Genomic DNA, 22,130 nt, shown 5'->3' on the forward strand with positions numbered 1-22,130 from the left:
CGATTCATCCATACAACTGCTCTGCTCTGCAAGAAACATCGGGCTGCCGTTCTATAAATAACCCAATAAATATAAATAATGTATTCTATAAATAGAATACCCTTCCGCCTAAATGGCTACTACAGTGTAATTTACCATAATGTAATGGAACAGAAAACCTAACGCCTAAATGACTACTACTTTTACTGTGTAATTTACAATTTATAGGAACATAAACATATGTACATGTACACGATAAAAACCCGGCTCTGTTACAGATAAAATGCTAATGAGCCTGATAAATAAATAAATGGGATAAAAAAAACTAAACTTCAGACGGGTTGTAAGAGTTGTAGCGATAGAAAAAAAACTTTGTTTATTTGATTTGGATAGCATAAGTAGCCATCATCTTTCAGTGCATTCTTAAACTTAAGTTTAAAAAGCTAGTTCACATATAGTTTGTCGTAATAATAATATTGCAAGGTGATGCAGATTAGATACCTTATGTAAACTGATGCATCGGTGCTGCTTATTTCTACAGGACTCCGACCGTGAATAGATCCCTCCCAGTGATGATTGTTGCATGGACGTACTTATTCTATAACACACCAGGGTGGTCAATTGAGGGCCCTGGGTTTTAGAAACAAGATCGTTTGCTTATTAAGCGGACACGCAATCAATGTGGCTACGAAAATTGGCTAAATAAAACCATTAATAACCATTAACTTAAGATTGCATCTAGCTATGATATCGCGAAAAAGGACATCCTTCCGAACCCCTCAACCGGTATCCAGTTCTGTTTTTCATTGCAAAATTTACTACATTACTAACGCTCTCAATATCATGAAATCCTTCTACACAATTTGCTAGTAGCAAGACATACATGAAACAGACATGTATTGAGTACGATGTGATAAAAACCATTTCAATAAAATCTCTATCAACGTTTACTCCTTTAAACCAGGCTCTCATCGAACGTTGGGGAATAATAAAGTAGAGATGGGCAAACCGTTCACGAACGGTACGAACGAACTAGTTCGCCGAAAAGAGTGAACGAACGGTCGTTCTTTTTCAAAGAACGGTAATTCTCCCCACGAACTGATTGCGAGCGAACGGTTTGTGTATGAACTGATTCCGAAAGAATGGTTTGCGAGTGAACTGATGGAGAGTGAACTGCTTGTGAACGAACTGCTTCAGAACGAACTGTTTGCGAGTGAACTGTATGGGAAAGAACTGATTGAGAGTGAACTGTTTGGGAACGAACTGTTTGAGAACGAAGTGTTTGTGGGCGAACGAGTACAGCTGAACTAATTTGCGCTGGACGGAATGGACAAATATAACGAGTACGTTTGTAAGGAAAATAAAACGATATTGTCATGATGAGCAAAATGCATCTAACGCAGGGTTTGTTTTGTTAATGTATACTCAATTTTGTGTTACAAATTAAATTAGATTTTCGTAGTTTTAAAAGCAAAACTATATATTTCCAATTACATGTATTCTTTCAATTCCGCTTAACATTCATATATTTCCTGATTATCAGAAAAAAAATCTGGGGGAAGCTGGGACGATTCATGAATTAGGTAAACATAAAATCTTATAGTGAGGGCAAAGTTTTTTCGTTGCTTTCAATTCATTGTTTGGCCTATTGCGTATACGTGTTATCGTGATTGTTTGTATGATTTGTTGTTAGTGAAAATCGCTGCTGATTTTTCCCCTGAATGAACATTATGAAATATAATCTTACATGGAACCTGTGTGTTGTCCAAAAATAGAATATGAAAAATTGCACATATTTTGTGCACATCAAATTATTACATCCCAGTTAGCTTGCCTAAAAAATCGAGTGCAGCGGACAAGCAAAATCAGGTTCCTCCTGGCTTCCGTGGGAATAGTTCACCTTCGAACGACCCAGCACTCGAGGGGACATCAAAAACCCCAACTGTCCCTGTTTTTCCGTCCAGCTCAACTTCCCAATCGGGATTTATAAAGTTGTCTGACCTTTTGGATCAAATCTTCAAGTGTTTTAATGTTTCCGACTCCATCAGAACCCTTGTCTTCTCAATGCTTCCAGTAATCAAGACAATTTTACAACAAATGATGCAAACATGGCCCCTCCTTGCAATGATTATCTCTCTTGATGTCTAATTTAGATAGAGAGGTCGGAGATATCACTGTTTTACAGTGGAATTGTCGTAGTCTTATCCCTAAATTGGATACATTCAAATTTTTAACTCATAACTTCAATTGTGATGTTTTTGCTCTGTCCGAAACTTGGCTTTCTTCGCGAGATGATATCTCTTTCCACGATTTTAATATTATACGCTTGGACCGTGATGACAGATACGGAGGGGTACTATTGGGGATCAATAAGTGCCACTCATTTTTTCGAATTGACCTTCCACCTATTGGAGGGATCGAAGCTGTTGCTTGTCATGCAAACATCAGAGGCAAAGACCTCTGTATTGTCAGCTTGTATTGGCCTCCGAGAGCTGCGGTTAGCCGCAAACAACTTGATGACATGTGCTCACTCCTTCCTGAGCCACGATTGATCTTGGGAGACTTCAACTCTCACGGAACTGCCTGGGGGGAACAGTACGACGACAATCGTTCATTGTTGATATATGACCTTTGTAACAACTTCAATATGACCGTTTTGAACACTGGGGAAACAACACGTGTGCCTAAACCTCCTGCTAACCCAAGTGCTCTTGACCTCTCGCTTTGCTCGAATTCACTATCGTTAGATTGCAAGTGGAATGTAATCCAGGACCCCAACGGTAGTGATCACTTGCCAATCAAAATTTCCATCACCATTGGGTCGAATTCTTCTGAATCTATAAACATGGCATATGACCTCACAAGACACATTGACTGGAAAAAATATGCGGACGCGATTGCTCTAGCCATCAATTCCAGAGATGGTTTACCTCCATTGGAGGAGTATAACTTCCTTTCTCGTTTGATCTATGACAGCGCGGTTCGCGCTCAAACGAAACCCATCCCAGGCTCCACTATTCGTCGAAGGCCTCCCAATCTATGGTGGGATAGCATATGTTCCAAGCTTTATGTAGAAAAATCGAATGCATTTAAAGCTTTTCGGAAACGTGGAACCCCTGAAAATTTTCAGACGTATTTGGACCTTGAAAATCAATTTAAAAACTTGATCAAAGGGAAAAAACGTGCTTATTGGCGAAATTTCGTGGGAGGTTTGTCACGAGAAACGTCAATGAAAAAATTATGGAAAGTGGCTCGAAACATGAGAAATCGCTCTTCAACGAATGAAAGCGAAGAATATTCACATCGATGGATTTTGAATTTTGCACGGAAGGTTTGTCCTGATTCCGCTCCTCAGCAAAAATTTTTCGAGATATACCACAAGGTAGGTGCGATCTTGATTCCGAGTTTTCGATGGTAGAATTCTCTCTTGCTCTGCTTTTATGTAACAATTCTGCTCCGGGATCGGATAGAATTAAGTTCAACTTGCTGAAAAACCTCCCTGATGTGGCGAAACATCGCTTGTTGAATTTATTCAATCGGTTTATGGAGCATAATATTGTTCCAGATGATTGGAGACAAGTACGAGTTATAGCTGTTCAAAAACCCGGAAAACCCGCGTCCGACTTCAATTCGTACCGCCCAATAGCAATGCTGTCTTGTATACGGAAATTGTTGGAGAAAATGATCTTGTTTCGCCTTGATCGATGGGTTGAAACGAATGGCCTACTCTCAGATACACAATATGGGTTCCGCAGGGGCAAGGGGACGAATGATTGTCTTGCGTTGCTTTCTTCAGAAATTCAAATGGCTTACGCCGAAAAAAAACAAATGGCTTCAGTATTCTTGGACATAAAGGGGGCCTTTGATTCTGTTTCAATAGAGGTTTTGTCAGACAAATTACACTCTCGGGGTCTGCCGCCTCTATTGAATAATATGTTATATAATTTGCTTTGTGAGAAACATTTGAACTTTTCTCACGGAGATTCGGCAGTAAGTCGGGTCTCTTACATGGGCCTCCCCCAGGGCTCATGTTTAAGCCCCCTTTTGTACAACTTCTATGTAAGCGACATCGACAATTGCCTTACACAAAATTGCAGCCTAAGACAACTTGCAGATGATGGAGTGGTGTCTGTCGTAGGATCAAACGAATCCGTCCTGCAAGGACCCTTACAAGATACTTTGAACAATTTTTCAACCTGGGCCATTGGGCTAGGGATCGAATTCTCCACGGAGAAAACAGAGATGATGGTTTTTTCTAGGAAGCATAGACCAGCAAAACCAAAGCTTCAACTTTTGGGTAAACCGATCACTCATGCTATGTCATTATAGTATCTTGGGGTCTGGTTCGACTCCAAATGTACTTGGGGGGCCCATATTAGGTATCTGAGTAAAAAATGTCAACAAAGAATAAACTTTCTCCGTACAATTACCGGCACCTGGTGGGGAGCCCATCCCGAAGATCTTATTATGTTGTATCGAACAACTATTCTCTCAGTGATGGAGTATGGCAGTTTCTGTTTTCAATCAGCTGCCAAAACACACCTCATTAAACTCGAGCGAATTCAGTATCTTTGTCTCCGTATTGCGTTGGGATGTATGCCCTCAACGCATACCATGAGTCTCGAGGTTTTGGCAGGCGTACTCCCACTAAAAGATCGCTTCAATTTATTATCTCTTCGGTTCCTCATCCGGTGTAAGGTTATGAATCCATTGGTGATCGGAAATTTTGAGCAATTGATCGAGCTAAATTTTCATTCTAGATTCATGAGTTCATATCATGAATTCACCTCTATGCAGGTTGTTCCTTCTTCGTATATTCCCAACCGTGTTTGTTTTCCTGACTACATCAATTCCTCTGTACATTTCGATCTGTTCATGAAGGAGAAAATCCATGAAAATCCAGATTATCTTAGATTGGGGTTCGTTCCTACAATCTTCAATGCAAAGTATGGGCGTATCAATTGTGATAATATATACTTTACTGATGGGTCCTCTATGAATGAGTCCACAGGATTTGGAGTGTTCAACGTATTTTTTAGCACCTCACACAGTCTTCAGAATCCTTGCTCGGTATATATTGCTGAATTGGCAGCGATATACTGAGCGCTGGACAGCGTCGCCTCACGACCTGTTGAACACTATTACATTGTAACGGATAGTCTTAGCTCTGTCGAAGCTATCCGTTCAGTGAGGCCGGAAAAGCACTCGCCGTACTTCCTTGAGAGAATACGAGAAATTTTGAGTGCTTTATCCAGACGCTGTTATGTCATTACCTTTGTCTGGGTCCCTTCACATTGCTCAATTTCGGGTAATGAGAGGGCTGACTCATTGGCAAAGGTAGGTGCAATTGAAGACGATATATATCAGCGTCAAATCGCCTTCAATGAATTTTATTCTTTAGTTCGCAAAAATACCATCGCTAACTGGCAACGCAAGTGGAATGAAGATGAATTGGGCCGGTGGTTTCACTCGATTATCCCAAAGGTTAGCCTCAAACCGTGGTTCAAAAGTCTGGATTTGAGTCGGGACTTTATTCGCACCTTCTCCCGACTCATGTCCAATCACTGTTCGTTAGATGCACTACTCTTCCGTTTCAATCTTGCCAGCAGCAATCTCTGCGTTTGTGGCCAAGGTTATCACGACATCGAGCACGTTGTTTGGTCGTGCGAGGTGTATCTGGTCGCCAGATCGAATTTAGAAAACTCCCTTCGGGCCCGAGGAAGACAGCCCAATGTGCCGGTGAGAGATGTGTTGGCTCGGTTAGACCTTGATTACATGTCCCATATATATGTTTTCCTTAAAGCTATAGATCTTCGTGTGTGATTGTCCCTACATCCTTATACCCTCCTTTCCTTCCTTTGCGGGTAATTCGTCCCCTTGCTATAAATAGTAGAATAAGTTGAAATGTAAATAAACTATAGATATACGAATAGATTTAAGAATTGAGTGCTCATCAACATTGTTACAATTTCCTTATATCCCATCCTTCTCCTAAAAATATGTCACCCTTCTAAACTCGAGCACACCGCGAGTAATCGGTTTTCCACCTTACTAACCATAGATGTAAGAAAATTGTTTATATATATATATATATATATATATATATATATATATATATATATATATATATATATATATATATAGTTTTAAAAATATATTTAAGAATTCGGCTCCTTTAAACTTAAGTAACTGAGCCTGTAAAAATAAACGAATTAATAAAAAAAAATAAAAAAAATTATTACATAAACTTTTGTCGACCGACAAACATATTTTCACATACAGTTTGCGACTTTTAAAGAAGAAGCAGCTTCCCCACTAAATTTCAAAAATAGAAATCCCATACGTACACTATCCAATCCAACGATATCAATTAATAGCTGTCTATTGATGTTGGGTTCCAGCTAACATTCTATGTTGTACTTAATACCGCTGAACGAAAGAGCGAAAGAACGGTTCAAAAGAACTGATTCACTTAGATGAACGGTTAATGAGTGAACCGTTCATCAAAGTGAACTGTTTTGCCCATCTCTATAATAGAGTATCACCATCTGCCAAAACATCTTTTATACTATCCTTTGACTCAACAACAGAAACAACCCAGCAAACATTAAATCGCATAACAAGCGTATATATAACATCATATGCCCTAAAATTTGGTTGGCATATAATGCGCCTAACTGGCATATGCATGCAAAAGTGGAGGCCATATACATACATGACAAATGCTTACCGAATTTGTTTGGATGAATATGCAACTTTGACCGGCTATAATAGCGATTATGTTCAATTGAATAGCGATATAATATGAATATATTCATGAATTGTCAAAGCACCAAATATGACTTTTGCCATACTCATATATGATTTATTACAGACATAGAAAAAAACAAATGGCGCAAAATATTTTTGTGAAATGTTTATTATAGCCTCACGAATCGCCATTTTTATATATGAGTATTTATGTTTGTGGAAATAATAATTGTTTGATTGACTTGTGTTGGGAGTGGAATATGGCAATGTTTAAAATGGCACAGACTGATGTTTGGTGAAAACTGCTGCGATGTGGATTCGAACTCCGGTCGTCTGGATTATCATCCACCAGCTATCTCGCGCGGCTATCTGAAATGTAATTCAACAGCAATTAAAACTTTCGAGTGCATCAGCATTTCATTGACATTTCAATATGATGTAATATGTTCTTTATTAGGATCTAATATGATTTACTGTTTCATGATTTTCTTCAGCATGCAACACGATTTACTACAGTACTGAATCGATTTAAATTATACGCTTATACGACACACAAACTGCATCAGCGTAATATACGCATATGATGCGGATTAAATATATTTCACGACAATGTACATCATAAAATTTATGTTTATTATACCGAATTGCGACTTAATTTGATAATGCCCAGCAAACATTAAATCGCATAACAAGCGTATATATAACATCATATGCCCTAAAATTTGGTTGGCATATAATGCGCCTAACTGGCATATGCATGCAAAAGTGGAGGCCATATACATACATGGCAAATGCTTACCGAATTTGTTTGGATGAATATGCAACTTTGACCGGCTATAATAGCGACTTTTACCATACTCATATACGATTTTTTACAGACATCGAAAAAAAAACAAATGGCGCAAAATATTTTCGTGAAATGTTTATTATAGCCTCACGAATCGCCATTTTTATATATGAGTATTTATGTTTGTAGAAATAATAATTGTTTGATTGATTTGTGTTGAGGTGGCCGTACACTGTTTGCCCGGAGGTCAAATATTTGTTATTTTTTGACAGATAAGGTTTGATTTGATATTTGTACAAACACTATTTTGTTTGCCACTCTTCAATTTTCAACAGTAGTAAACAATATCAAACACCGAACATGGAAAAAATCAACTGAAATATTCAAGGTAACCTAACCATGTACCGACAGGTTCGAAGAACAGACTCAAAAAATATTTTAGGCATCCAATAATTGAATATTTGCTTGTCGTGTTTTGTGTAGAATATATTTGATCTGTACACGTTGACCAAATTTTATCTGTCAAAAAGAGTCAAATATTTGGCTTCGGTCAAACAGTGTATGAGCACCCTTGGGAGTGGAATATGAATGTTTAAAATGACACAGATTGATGTTTGGTTAAAACTGCTCCGATATGGGTTCGAACTCCGGTCGTCTGGATTATCATCCACCAGCTATCTCGCGCGGCTATCTGCAATTTAATTCAACAGCGGTTAAAACTTTCGAGTGCATCAGCATTTCATTGACATTTCAATATGATGTAATATGTCCTTTATTAGGATCTAATATGATTTACTGTTTCATGATTTTCTTCAACATGCAACACGATTTTCTACAGTACTGAATCGATTTAAATTATACGCTTATACGACACACAAACTGCATCAGCGTAATATACGCATATGATGCGGATTAAATATATTTTACGACAATGTACATCATAAAATTGATGTTTATTAAACCGATATGCGACTTAATTTGATAATGGTATATAAAATCGAGTTTTTACATTTTATGCGATTTCAAATATACACGATACATACTTTGATTGATATTATATGCGATTATGATTTATTCGGATTTCTTGTAAGACTTGGCACGTGCAAAATTATACGATTTAATGTTTGCTGGGTGGTATATAAAATCGAGTTTTTACATTTTATGCGATTTCAAATATACACGATACATACTTTGATTGATATTATATGCGATAATGATTTATTCGGATTTCTTGTAAGACTTGGCACGTGCAAAATTATACGATTTAATGTTTGCTGGGAAGTTGAAGGGGTATGTCCGAGACATAACGGCATGGTTGATGAAAGATTACATTACAGTTTTTATTGCGTATTGATTGCGAATCACTCGGCCACGGGTGCACGAGTAATTATCGCATCGTATGTTTTTTAGAAGCTTCTCGTGTCGTGCCTAGAGAAGCAATGCTCCGTTTAAAGGATCCAAACTCTTAAATATATTTCTACTAGCATATATTAACATGTTTCCTTAATTCTATGGTTAATAAAATAGGAAACCGATTACTCGCGGTCGACTCGAGTTTAGAAAGGTGACACATTTTCATTAGGAAAAGGATGGGATGTAAGGAGATGTGTGTTCACACTCGCACTCACATTCACATTCACATTCTCATTCACACTGACACTTCACACTTAATTCTTAAAACTATCCTTACATCTAATATGTATTTACAATTTAACTTATTCTAATGTTAGTAGGAAGAGAACCGATAACTCGTGAAGGACGAAAAGGAGGGGAAAAAGAAGTATGAACAATCATACTCGAAGATCGATAGCTTTAAGGAAAATATATTTGGGACATGTAATCAAGATCTAACCGTGCCAACACATCTCTCACCGGCAATTGAGCTGCTTTCCTCGAGCCCGAAGGGAGTTTTCTAAATTCGATTTGGCGACAAGATATAGCTCGCACGACCAAACAACGTGTTCAATGTCGTCGTAACCATGGCCACAAACGCAGAGATTGCTGTCGGCAAGATTAAAACGAAAAAGTAGCGCGTCTATCGAACAGTGATTGGACATGAGTCGGGAGAAGGTGCGAATAAAGTCCCGACTCAAGTCAAGACTTTTGAACCACGGTTTGAGGCTAACCTTAGGGATAATCAAGTGAAACCACCGGCCCAATTCATCTTCATTCCACTTGCGTTGCCAGTTAGCCAGTTGCCAGTTGCCAGTTATTTTTGTGGACTAAAGAATAAAATTCATTGAAGGCGATTTGACGCTGATAAATATCGCCTTCAATTGCACCTACCTTTGCTAATGAGTCAGCCCTCTCATTACCCGGAATGGAGCAATGTGAAGGGACCCAGACAAAGGTAATGACATAACAGCGTCTGGATAAAGCACTCAAAATCTCTCGTATTCTCTCAAGGAAGTACGGCGAGTGCTTTTCCGGATGAACGGATAGCTTCGACAGAGTTAAGACTATCCGTTACAATGTAATAGTGTTCAATAGGTCGTGAGGCGACGCTGTCCTGCGCCCAGTGTATTTCTGCCAATTCAGCAATATACTGAGCAAGGATTCTGAAGACTGTGGGAGATGCTAAAAAATTCGTTGAACACTCCAAATCCTGTGGACTCCTTCATAGAGGACCCATCAGTAAAGTACATATTATCACAATTGACACGCCCATACTTTGCACCGAAGATCTTTGGAACGATCCCCGATCGAAGATAATCTGGAATTTCATGGATTTTCTCCTTCATGAACAGATCAAAATGTACAGAGGAATTGATGTAGTCAGGAAAACAAACACGGTTGGGAATATACGAAGAAGAAACAACCTGCATGGAGATGAATTCATGATATGTACTCATTAATCCGGAGCGAAAATTTAGCTCGATAAGCTGTTCAAAATTTCCGATCACCACTGGATTCATAACCTTACACCGGATGAGGAACCGAAGAGATAGTAAATTGAAGCGATCTTTTAGTGGGAGTACGCCTGCCAAAACCTCGAGACTCATGGTATGCGTTGAGGGCATACATCCCAACGCGATACGGAGACAAAGATACTGAATTTGCTCGAGTTTAATGAGGTGTGTTTTGGCAGCTGATTGAAAACAGAAACTGCCATACTCCATCACTGAGAGAATAGTTGTTCGATACAACATTATAAGATCTTCAGGATGGGCTCCCCACCAGGTGCCGGTAATTGTACGGAGAAAGTTTACTCTTTGTTGACATTTTTTACTCAGATACCTAATATGGCCCCCCCCCCAAGTACATTTCTAGTCGAACCAGACCTCAAGATACTTGAATGACATAGCATGAGTGATCGGTTTACCCAAAAGTTGAAGCTTTGGTTTCGCTGGTCTATGCTTCCTAGAAAAGATGACCATCTCTGTTTTCTCCGTGGAGAACTCAATTCCAATGGCCCAGGTTGAAAAATTGTTCAAAGTATCTTGTAAGGGTCCTTGCAGGTCGGATTCGATTGATCCTACGACAGACACCACTCCATCATCTGCAAGTTGTCTTAGGCTGCAATTTTGTGTAAGGCAATTGTCAATGTCGCTTACGTAGAAGTTGTACAAAAGGGGGCTTAAACATGAGCCCTGGGGGAGTCCCATGTAAGAGACCCGACTTACTGCCGAATCTCCGTGAGAAAAGTTCAAATGTTTCTCACAAAGCAAGTTATATAACATATTATTCAATAGAGGCGGCAGACCCCGAGATTGTAATTTGTCTGACAAAACCTCTATTGAAACAGAATCAAAGGCCCCCTTTATGTCCAAGAATACTGAAGCCATTTGTTTTTTTTCGGCGTAAGCCATTTAAATTTCTGAAGAAAGCAACGCAAGACAATCATTCGTCCCCTTGCCCTTGCGGAACCCATGTTGTGTATCTGAGAGTAGGCCATTCGTTTCAACCCATCGATCAAGGCGAAACAAGATCATTTTCTCGAACAATTTCCGTATACAAGACAGCATCGCTATTGGGCGGTACGAATTTAAGTCGGACGCGGGCTTTCCGGGTTTTTGAATAGCTATAACTCGTACTTGTCTCCAATCATCTGGAACAACATTATGCTCCAGAAACCGATCGAATAAATTCAACAAGCGATGTTTCGCCACATCAGGGTTTTTCAGCAAGTTGAACTTAATTCTATCCGATCCCGGAGCAGAATTGTTACAAGAAAGGAGAGTGATGGGGGTTTACCAGAGGGGGTCCGGGGACGAAGGATTTTCTTCCGCTTCCTAGAGCGGCCCAAAGGATCGAAAGTGAATTTTCCAGCTTACGATCTCAGCCACGAACTGAGATTAAGCGCACCGCAATTCTCGCGCTATTTTCGGACACCTTTTATAAATCGTTGCGAAGATTTCGAACATGCACTAATTCACGATGTTGATTTTATTTATTTCACCTTCAGCGATGTAATTTTCTCCAAAGACTTCGATTTAACAATTTCAAAATTGGTTTAATCACCGTTCACGTTTATACAAATGGATTGGAATATTGGATCTGATCTCTTTCTCGTTCGGAATTCAACTGGTCTGTGTGGAGATAAAAGAGGTTTTTTTTCTCTATTGCGTAAACCACTTTTTGCTGGTTGGATGGTTGGTTGGCTTTTAAGGCGGCACAAAAATTTTTGGACACTTCATTTAAATTTCGTTCATTCCGGCCACCTTGAAATAGCTGTGATATTTCAAAAAAGACCTTTCAATTCTCTCTTATGATTATGGTTGATGGTTCGTCGGGATTACGATAACGTAGGTGATACTCGATGTACAACGATGATTTCAAAATGGACTGTGTAGAATTTTTGGATCGCCCTCGTCGTCGTCGTCGTCGTCGTCCGGGAATGAAAGACAAATTTCCCGGACGACGAATTGGACAAAACGGATAAAATATTTGGAACCACAATTACCTTTTCGATTCCCTCGAAGACATCGAGCATTTTGGGAGTGCTCTACCCGGATCTTTCGCTGGAACTCGATGCTGGAACCACTGTATTGTAGGGTTCAGATAACGGCAATAAGGCGATTTTAGCGACAGGTCTCAATACGGCATCCACAGTTGCTGTCCTTAAGGTGACAACTCGAGTGATTCCATCCTTACCAGGATGAACCTTGGTGATTCTCGCAAGCGGCCATTGGATGGGTGACAAATTTTCGTCCTTAAGCAGTACGACACGTCCAACTTCAATTTGGATTGGAGGATTGCATCCTTTCGAAGCTCGGGTTTGCAGTTGTTGGAGGTATTCGGGATACCATCTAGACCAGATCTGCTGGAATCGTTTCTGAGTCAACTCCCAGTGTGTCAGGCGATTGTCTGGAACATCCTTGACGTTTATATCCGGAATTGCCTGCATATTGGTCCCAACCAGGAAATGTCCTGGAGTAAGTACCTCCAAATCAGATGGATCTGTTGGGATTGGTACTAATGGTCTCGAGTTCAGACACATTTCTATTTGCGCGAGTAATGTTACCATATCTTCGAAACTGACGCTGGTTTTACCAATTTCTCGCAACAAATGCTTCTTGGCTGATTTCACGGCTGCTTCCCACAGTCCTCCGAAGTGGGGAGCCCGTGGAGGAATGAATCGCCAAATTATTTCATTTTCTGCACACCAGTCAAGTATTTGTTTCCGCCCTTCCTGGTCAGATTTCAGCATTCGGTGAATTCGGTTGAGTTCATTCGCCGCTCCCTTAAAAGCGGTTCCGTTATCGCTGTGGATCTCTTTCATTCTGCCACGGCGAGCAACAAAACGTCGTAATACAGCCAGAAAAGCTGGCGTTGATAGGTCGGATACCAAGTCAATATGGACTGCGCGCGTTGAGAAGCACACAAAAATGACAATATATGCTTTCGTTGGTGACCTGTTGCGTACTGGAGATTTAATAAAAACGGGCCCACAATAATCCACCCCGCACACAGAAAAAGGTCTGGTAGGAGTTACACGACTGGACGGTAGATCGGCAATGGTTTGTTGAATCAAAACGGGTTTATTGCGGAAGCACGCATGGCATTGGTGATAGATACGACGAACTAAATTGCGACCACCGATGATCCAAAACTTTTGACGAATTGTTGCTAACATCAGTTGAGGACCAGCATGTAGCAAACTTCTATGGTAGTAATCTACCAGCAAAATGGAAAGAGGGTGCTTAGCTAACAGCACAATTGGATGCTTATGGTCTACAGGTAGCCTCGTGTTACTGAGTCTCCCACCGACTCTTATAATACCATCTGTGGTAACATGCGGACTTAACCATTTCAGTGCGCTGGATTTGGGAATACATTTTCCTGAGGTAAGGTTCAGTAATTCTTTGGAGAACATCTCACGCTGTGCCATGCGGCATAATGACAATTCTGCATCACGTAGATCAATGGAAGTCAGGAAGGTAAACTCCTCACGTTGTTTCTTGAGAGTTGCGGTCTTCAATACGGAGAAATACCGCATCCAGTATGCGACAACACGGCGAAGCTTAGTATAGCTGGAGAATCGGTTGAACAGTGCATCGGAGAATTGTGTTTCGACGGCTGTAATTGCAGAGAGTGCGACCCTGGTTTGCTCTTCGGGAACATTCGACGTTTCGATGGCTGGAAATTCCGTCTGAGGCCAGTGGGTTGATGGGAGGGATAGCCATGATGGTCCGTTCCACCACAGAGAGCAATTGATGAGGTTTGTCGGGCTACAACCTCGAGAAATAATGTCGGCGGGGTTGCTTATTCCTGGTACGTGACGCCATCTCGAAACCTCGGTATTTGTTTGGATAGTTGAGACGCGATTCGCGACGAATATTTTCCATCTACTTGGAGAGGATTTCAGCCATTGAAGGACGGTTAGCGAATCTGTCTAGAAATAGGCATCTGTAGACAGGCTCACTGAGCTCACGACCTTCTTGTACAGATTGGATGATAGGACCGCCGCACAAAGCTCCAACCTTGCGACTGTTTGAACACAGGAGAGCGGTGCAACCTTGGATTTTGCTGTCAAGAGTTGTATGGAGATTCCCGTGGTACTTTCTGATCGGACGTAACAACACGCCCCGTACGCCTTCTCCGAAGCGTCACAAAAGAAATGTAGTTGTACGGATGTTGCACTCGACTGCGAGACGAATCTGGGAACAGTGATGTTGCATATGGAATCTAACGTGCTATGGAGCTGCCTCCAGTCATTTTCGAGGCGTTGAGGAAGCGGACGATCCCATTCGTATGGGTCACCTGAATCTGTTTTCAGAGACCACAACTTCTGCATGAACAACTTGACAACGGTGATGATCGGTCCCACAAGTCCCAGCGGATCGAAAATGCGTGCAATATATGACATAATCTTTCTCTTCGTCAGGATCTGCGCTGGTAATGGTAATTGGACGTTGAAACGCATTGAATCTGACGTTGGTTGCCAAACAAGTCCGAGCGTTGACACTGATTGCGGTTCTTGGAGTTCGTGATACGGTGAATTAGCGAGGTATTCAGGATCTAAATCGGATAGGACTGCAGGGTTGTTCGATGCCCATTTTCTTAAGGGTAGTCCAGCCGACAGAAGCATGGTGGAAAGCTCTCGGCGTAGACGGATTGCGGATTGGATATCAACTGCTCCAGACAAGAGATCATCTATATAGAAGTCTTCTACTGCCACTTTGGCTGCAACAGGATATTTCTTGCCTTCGTCCTGTGCAACCTTTTGAAGGGTGCATGTTGACAGGAATGGCGCGGAGGCGAAGCCGTACGTCACGGTTTGGAGTTCGTACGTTGCGATAGGTTCTGCCGGAGACGAACGCCACAAAATACGTTGATACGAACGATCATCAGGATGTAGAAGAATCTGCCGATACATCTTCTCGATGTCGGCTACGATGGCGATTGGGTGAGTGCGGAATCTCATGACGATCGACAGTAGGTCTTGCTGAACAGTAGGTCCAACAAGTTGCTTGTTATACATGGAATATCCGGACGATGTCTTGCAGGATGCATCAAAAACCACTCTAAGTTTCGTAGTTGAGCTAGTATTCTTGAATACTGGGTGATGGGGAAGGTAGCAGTGTGCTTTGGTGTCATCTACTGGATCGGAGATTCTTTTCATGTGGCTGAGGTTGGCGTACTCGTTGATGAAGCGGCAGTAAGCTTCCTTGGTGGTCGGATCTCGCTCGAGTCTTTTCTCCAGACTTAGAAAACGGCGTTCGGCAATGGATCGGGATTCGCCGAGGGGGATGAGCGGATCTAGGGTGAGAGGCAAGCGAACGACATAACGACCGGACGAATCGCGAGTGGTGGTAGTGGCATATATTTCTTCACAACGTTTTTCTTCGGTGGAAAGGGGGGAACACTGTTCGACGGTTTCTAGCTCCCAGAATTTCTGCAAAGCGTTTTCTAGGTTCCGATCGACAGTCGTGAGATGGCAAACTTGTGGAGTGTTGGGTGTGTTGACAGAAGTCCTTCCTGAGACAGTCCATCCGAATACAGTCTCTATTAAGTATGGAAGATCTTCTCCAATGGAAACCTTGTTGCCGGTGTGTAGCTCGTGATAGGTTTCACCACCGACAACCATATCTATGTCAGATGGAACGTGGAAGCGGGGATCAGCAAGAGTGACCTTTGGAATTCTCCAGGTAGAAGTGTCGATCGGAACAGTCGGAAGATTGACCGTTGGTCTTTTGAGAATTAGGAATTCAAGCGACGTTGAATATGGATACATGTCAGATCGGATCGTAGCAGTTAGTTTGCTCTTGATATGTTTCGTGGATTCACCAATACCTGATACTGATATTTCAATCTTTCTACGACGAAGATTGAGTGTGTTGGCGAGCTTTTTCGTCATGAAGTTGCACATGGATGCCGAATCAAGGAGTGCGCGTGCGGAGTATTCTTTACCATGTTGATCAACAACTTTAACGATCACTGTTTCCAACAGCACGGTGCTGTGAACTGGCATGGATTGTACCGTCATACTGACGTGAGGTCCAACTGCGGTGGATGTGGATGGGTATGGTTCTGGAATGGGTTGGTTTGGTAAGCTCGCTTTAATTGGGGGTTTGAATTCGTGGAGTAACGAGTGATGGGTTTCGTGGCAATTGCGACATTTATATTTTGACGTACAATTTCTCGCTTGATGTCCAGTACGGAAACAATTCCAGCATAAGTGCTTCTGAGACACCAATTCTCGACGTTGTTGAACATTCATCTTTCCAAAGGTTGGACACTGGAACAAGAAATGTTTGTCTGGACAGGCAATGCATGACGGAATATTGGATTTGGGATTCGTCGTAGCTGTGTTTGCAGTTAACTTTGAAGGAAACCTTTGTGCTGGCTTCGGTCCAGCCACCTTGTTTGGAACTGGTTGATATAGTCTTGATTGCATATCAGTTGAGACAGATTTCAACATTCGCGCACGTTGGTATAAAAAATCGATGAGCTGCCCATAAGTAACATCATCGACGTTGCTAGTTTTCTCCTCCCATGCTCGTAAGGTCGTGGAGTCTAACTTATACGTGAGAATATTCACTAACGGAGTATCCCAATGTATCACGGGTTCATTAAGCTTCGCTAAAGCTTTCACATGTCGCTGAAAGTCGTCTATCAATGAATGTAATTCTTGTGGTGATTCTCTCTTCACGGACGGAAGATCGTAAATGGCACGGAATAGTTGACGCTTAAGCAGTCGTCGGTTATCATAACGCTTCATAAGAGCATCCCAGGTCGATGCATAATTGTCTGCTTCAATGTCCACACATTCAAAAGGTTTGTGGGCTTCTCCCTCTAAAGATTGTAGCAAGTATTGTAGTTTTGCTACGGTTGGAATATTTGCATTTGAATGAACCATTGATTTGAACGTGTCTCGGAACGATAGCCAATGGGAAAAATCACCATTAAATTTTGGAAGATCAATTTTTGGTAGACGAAGTTGAAAATTCGAGGACATCTGCTGATTTTCATTGATTGAATTATTCATCATTTGTTGAGTATCAGTACCCGTGCGTTTCGCCAGAAGGAATCCCTTCGCTGTACAATATCGTGATTCGAAGTCTAATCTCTCATCCATGTGAGTATCCAGATTTTCAGGATTGTCTCCTTGTTCTATTTCCGATTGTATTTCCAGGAACTCCCTGTAAACGCGATCCAATGATTCTAGGCGAATAAGTATCTGGCATGTGTTTAGATCTTCGTCAAATCCATTGATAAATTTTTCTACAGCATCCCGCACAACGTATAAACTCCTACGTTGAATCAAATTAGCTGACAACTTCCTTTCTATTTTAGACGTCATTGTGTTTCACTGTACCAATGCACTTCACTACCACCACTTTATATGACTGCGAAAAATACTAATCGAAAACGGTACGTAATTCGATAACGAAATCCTTCCCGTCGCGGCATACCGTTTTTACGCGATTTAAATAACGAGGAAATGACACAAATCGAACGATAAACTCCTTCCCGTCGCGAAATGTCACACCTTTCACGAAACGATTGACCGAGATTGATACGTTTTAATTCGTACGAAATCTCCTTCCCGACGCGACGTATCAACCTACGCGATACGCTTACCACTCACCACCACCAGAATAAAATAATCAATTTGATATATATTTTCATATAATATATTCGGATATTCTTGTATTCATTTATTTTCTCAAAATCTTTATTTCAACACACCGTTGCTTCTCCAGCGCAATAGATTATGCAGATTAGGATATTGTTCTATACACCACTGCGCTTTGATATGTGTGAATCATCCGCACAAAGAGGAACTCAGGATAACCAATTCGTTCGCTCGGGTTCAATCAACTGCCAACGCCTCAGCAAACAATAAACGCTGTACTCACCGCAATCAATCTCTTTGGTTGGGGGTTTCCTTTGATCCGGTTCGAAGGACCAAATGATGGGGGCTTACCAGAGGGGGTCCGGGGACGAAGGATTTTCTTCCGCTTCCTAGAGCGGCCCAAAGGATCGAAAGTGAATTTTCCAGCTTACGATCTCAGCCACGAACTGAGATTAAGCGCACCGCAATTCTCGCGCTATTTTCGGACACCTTTTATAAATCGTTGCGAAGATTTCGAACATGCACTAATTCACGATATTGATTTTATTTATTTCACCCTTAGCGATGTAATTTTCTTCAAAGACTTCGATTTAACAATTTCAAAATTGGTTTAATCACCGTTCACGTTTATACAAATGGATTGGAATATTGGATCTGATCTCTTTCTCGTTCGGAATTCAACTGGTCTGTGTGGAGATAAAAGAGGTTTTTTTTTCTCTATTGCGTAAACCACTTTTTGCTGGTTGGATGGTTGGTTGACCTTTTAAGGCGGCACAAAAGTTTTTGGACACTTAATTTAAATTTCGTTCAGAGAGCAAAAGAGAATTCTACCATCGAAAACTCGGAATCAAGATCGCACCTATCTTGTGGTATATCTCGAACTATTTTTTGCACAGGAGTGGAATCAGGTCAAACCTTCCGTGCAAAATTAAAAATCCATCGATGTGAATATTCTTCGCTTTCATTCGTTGAAGAACGATTTCTCATGTTTCGAGCCACTTTCCATAGTTTTTTCATTGACGTTTCTCGTGACAAACATCCCACGAAATTTCGCCAATAAGCACGTTTTTTTCCCTTTGATCAAATTTTTTAACTGATTCTCAAGAGCTAAATACGTTTGAAAATTTTCAGGGGTTCCACGTTTCCGAAAAGCTTTAAATGCATTCGATTTTTCTACATAAAGCTTGGAACATTGGCTATCCCACCATGAATTGGGAGGCCTTCGGCGAATGGTGGAACCTGGGATGGGTTTCGTTTGAGCGCGAACTGCGCTGTCATAGATCAAACGAGAAAGGAAGTTATACTACTCTAATGGAGGAAAGCCATCTCTGGAATTGATGACTAGAGTAATCGCGTCCGCATATTTTTTCCAGTCAATGTGTCTTGTTAGGTCAGATGCCATGTTTATAGATTCAGAAGAATTGGACCCATTGGTGATAGAAACTTTGATTGGCAAGTGGTCACTACCGTTGGTGTCCTGGATTACATTCCACTTGCAATCTAACGATAGTGAATTCGAGCAAAGCGAAAGGTCAAGAGCACTTGGGTTAGCAGGAGGTTTAGATACACGTGTTGTTTCCCCAGTGTTCAAAACGGTCATGTTGAAGCTGTTACAAAGGTCATATATCAACAATGAACGATTGTCGTCATACTGTTCCCCCCAGGCAGTTCCGTGAGAGTTGAAGTCTCCCAAGATCAATCGTGGCTCAGGAAGAAGTGAACACATGTCAAAAAGTTGCTTGCGGCTAACCGCAGCTCTCGGAAGCCAATACAAGCTGACAATGCAGAGGTCCTTGCCTCTTATGTTTGCATGACAAGCAACAGCTTCGATTCCTCCAATAGGTGGAAGGTCCATTCGAAAAAAATGAGTGGCGCTTATTGATCCCTAATAGCACCCCTCCGTATCTGTCATCACGGTCCAAGCGTATAGTATTAAAATCGTGGAAAGATAGATCATCTCGCGACGAAAGCCAAGTTTCGGACAGAGCAAAAACATCAGCCATCTCCCTCTTTTATTGATGCGCTCGTCAGACCCGTTTCTGTAATCACCCCCGAAATTTCTACGTTATGGCAGGGCACATAGGCGCGATATTCTAGAACGAAGCGATTGTCGACAATAATCTCGTTAGCTTGCTTCCAATCAGCCATGACAACACGCAGTTTGTTCGGTCTAACCTTGCTAATTTCGACCACGGAGGAATAATTTTTTGTCAGATCTTTCATAATCTGAATCACGTTGAGCGATTTCCCGTTGGGTTTGGGCCGGAAGAAAACAATCCATGGGCCAGATCCAGGTGTATCTTCTGGATAGACCTTGACACGAGGAGAGGAAACATCTGAGGGGGAGGACGAGGTCGATGGTTGAGCGGGAGCGAGATCAGTAGGGCTGGGTGGCAAGTTCGGGAGTTGATCGGAAGCGTGAGCGTGAGATTGAGGGAGGAAAGAGGAAAGGTTTGCAAATTTTCTTGAGGGGGGCTTGTTAAGGTGGGTTAGTTCTTCCTCTGAAGAGACATCTTCCAAGGGAGGGACGCGTTTAAGCGACTTCCCAGTCCCCGTCGGCTCGACAACTTTGCGGTTGAACTCCTCAGCAATTCTTTCGATTGATAGCTGCTGTGTGTTCAATCGTAAATTCCTCGTCGATCTCGATTTTAATACGTTGTACAACCGGGCCCGAATCTTACATACAACCCGATAGGGATCCGAGTCGACTTTAGGTCCTCGAAAGGTCGCCACACCAATGACGTCAGAGAAGTGCCGACCGTCAATCAAAACACGGTCGATCTTGATTTCTCATAATATTTTGATGTAGATGTAGCTGGCTAGATACCGCATTTCATAAATCACCCGCTCGTTCTGGATCAGACGCGGGCAGTATCAGTCTGCACACGACCAAAGATCCCACCGGGGTTCAAAACCGGTCTTCACTGAGGGTGCTCGTTCCAGGTTGATTTTACCACGGGGTATCCGCAGGGATTTTGGACAGAGGTGACTGACAGGGGACTCGAGTTGCACATACCTAACGTTTATCAACCGAGTAAAATCGAATTTTAAGCCCCACTGACAATGAGCAGAGATGTAGGAACTTCGAGAGTCGCTGACCCCTACTTACAGCTGAAATATTAGCGCTTTTCAGTCATTTTTTTTTTCCTTTTTATGACGGAGACTATCACCACTGTACTACATTCTGCCGAATTTGTATTACGTTCGAAACTGTTGTTTCGCTCAAGTTATAAATTTGCATTCTCTATTTCGACCGTTTTGCCCATTTAATGTTCGAAGAGAAAAGATCGAACGAAATGCAAAAACAACTCGAACGGAATACAGAATGGAATTTTATCAAGTCGTTCGAAATATTTCGAATCGATAGAAAAACAGAATAGGGGTGTACGTCTTTTTTTTCTTTATTTGAGAGGCCTTCATGCTCATGGGCTGGTTGGTCTCTTTTTCGACGGCATTGCTGCAAGGTTTCGCTGAAAACAAATCAAATCATAAAATTTCCAAACATTATTTAACTTGATGTTTGCTTGCTGGACCAAATGGCAAGGCTGACCCCGGACTAATGCTCCAGGCTAGTGGAGAGGAAGCTGTGCCGTTTGAGATGCCGAAGTGTTCTTATTCCCCTTCATCTTGATCTGGACAGGATTCGTTCTCTCTTTTTTTTTCTACAACATCGAACCTAACCATCAATCGAGCCCTTGACTGGCCCCTCTCTGCGAACCACCTTTCGGTCCAAAAGGTACGAAAAGAGTTGGTGATCCACAACTTCACTTCGTCGAGCAGCACCTCCCGAGTGAAAAGCGATCCGGTGAGACCCATTCCGGAAAATCGGTCGGCCGCTACATTCCCTACATACAACGATGGCATCAATGGCGCTCGCCGAATCGAAGACGATCAACAGGGGACCTGACAGATGCCCGCGAGTTTCTTGTTGAAAGTCAAACTATTATTATCATCGCTACCCTAAATCCAACTTCTGGTGGTTCTTTTGAGCTGTCCGGGTATCTGATCTCATGGAGACGGCATTTTTTGCTATGATGGCCTTGAAGTATTCTAGCAGATCGGCTGAGCTCGCCCGGCTCGGAAGTTGTTCCT

The 22,130-nt window shown here is 41.8% G+C and overlaps 2 protein-coding genes across 2 annotated transcripts; both read right to left on the minus strand.

Moving 5' to 3' along the window:
• Positions 1-12,461: 12,461 nt before the first annotated feature.
• LOC129765798 (uncharacterized) lies at positions 12,462-13,238 on the minus strand. Its single transcript, XM_055766227.1, has one exon. It carries the CDS (start codon positions 13,236-13,238, stop codon positions 12,462-12,464), a length of 777 nt encoding a protein of 258 aa, XP_055622202.1.
• Positions 13,239-14,351: 1,113 nt separating this feature from the next.
• On the minus strand, positions 14,352-16,445 carry LOC129765799 (uncharacterized). Its single transcript, XM_055766229.1, has one exon. The coding sequence runs from the start codon at positions 16,443-16,445 to the stop codon at positions 14,352-14,354; it is 2,094 nt and encodes a 697-aa protein (XP_055622204.1).
• Between the last annotated feature and the right edge of the window lie 5,685 nt (positions 16,446-22,130).

Source organism: Toxorhynchites rutilus, chromosome 2, assembly GCF_029784135.1.
Source record: "Toxorhynchites rutilus septentrionalis strain SRP chromosome 2, ASM2978413v1, whole genome shotgun sequence".
Lineage (NCBI taxonomy): Eukaryota > Metazoa > Arthropoda > Insecta > Diptera > Culicidae > Toxorhynchites > Toxorhynchites rutilus.

Bases quoted from the DNA above. Each gene is read 5' to 3' on its own strand.
- LOC129765799 (XM_055766229.1), bottom strand. From the start codon at position 16,445: ATGACGGTACAATCCATGCCAGTTCACAGCACCGTGCTGTTGGAAACA.
- LOC129765798 (XM_055766227.1), bottom strand. From the start codon at position 13,238: ATGAAAGAGATCCACAGCGATAACGGAACCGCTTTTAAGGGAGCGGCG.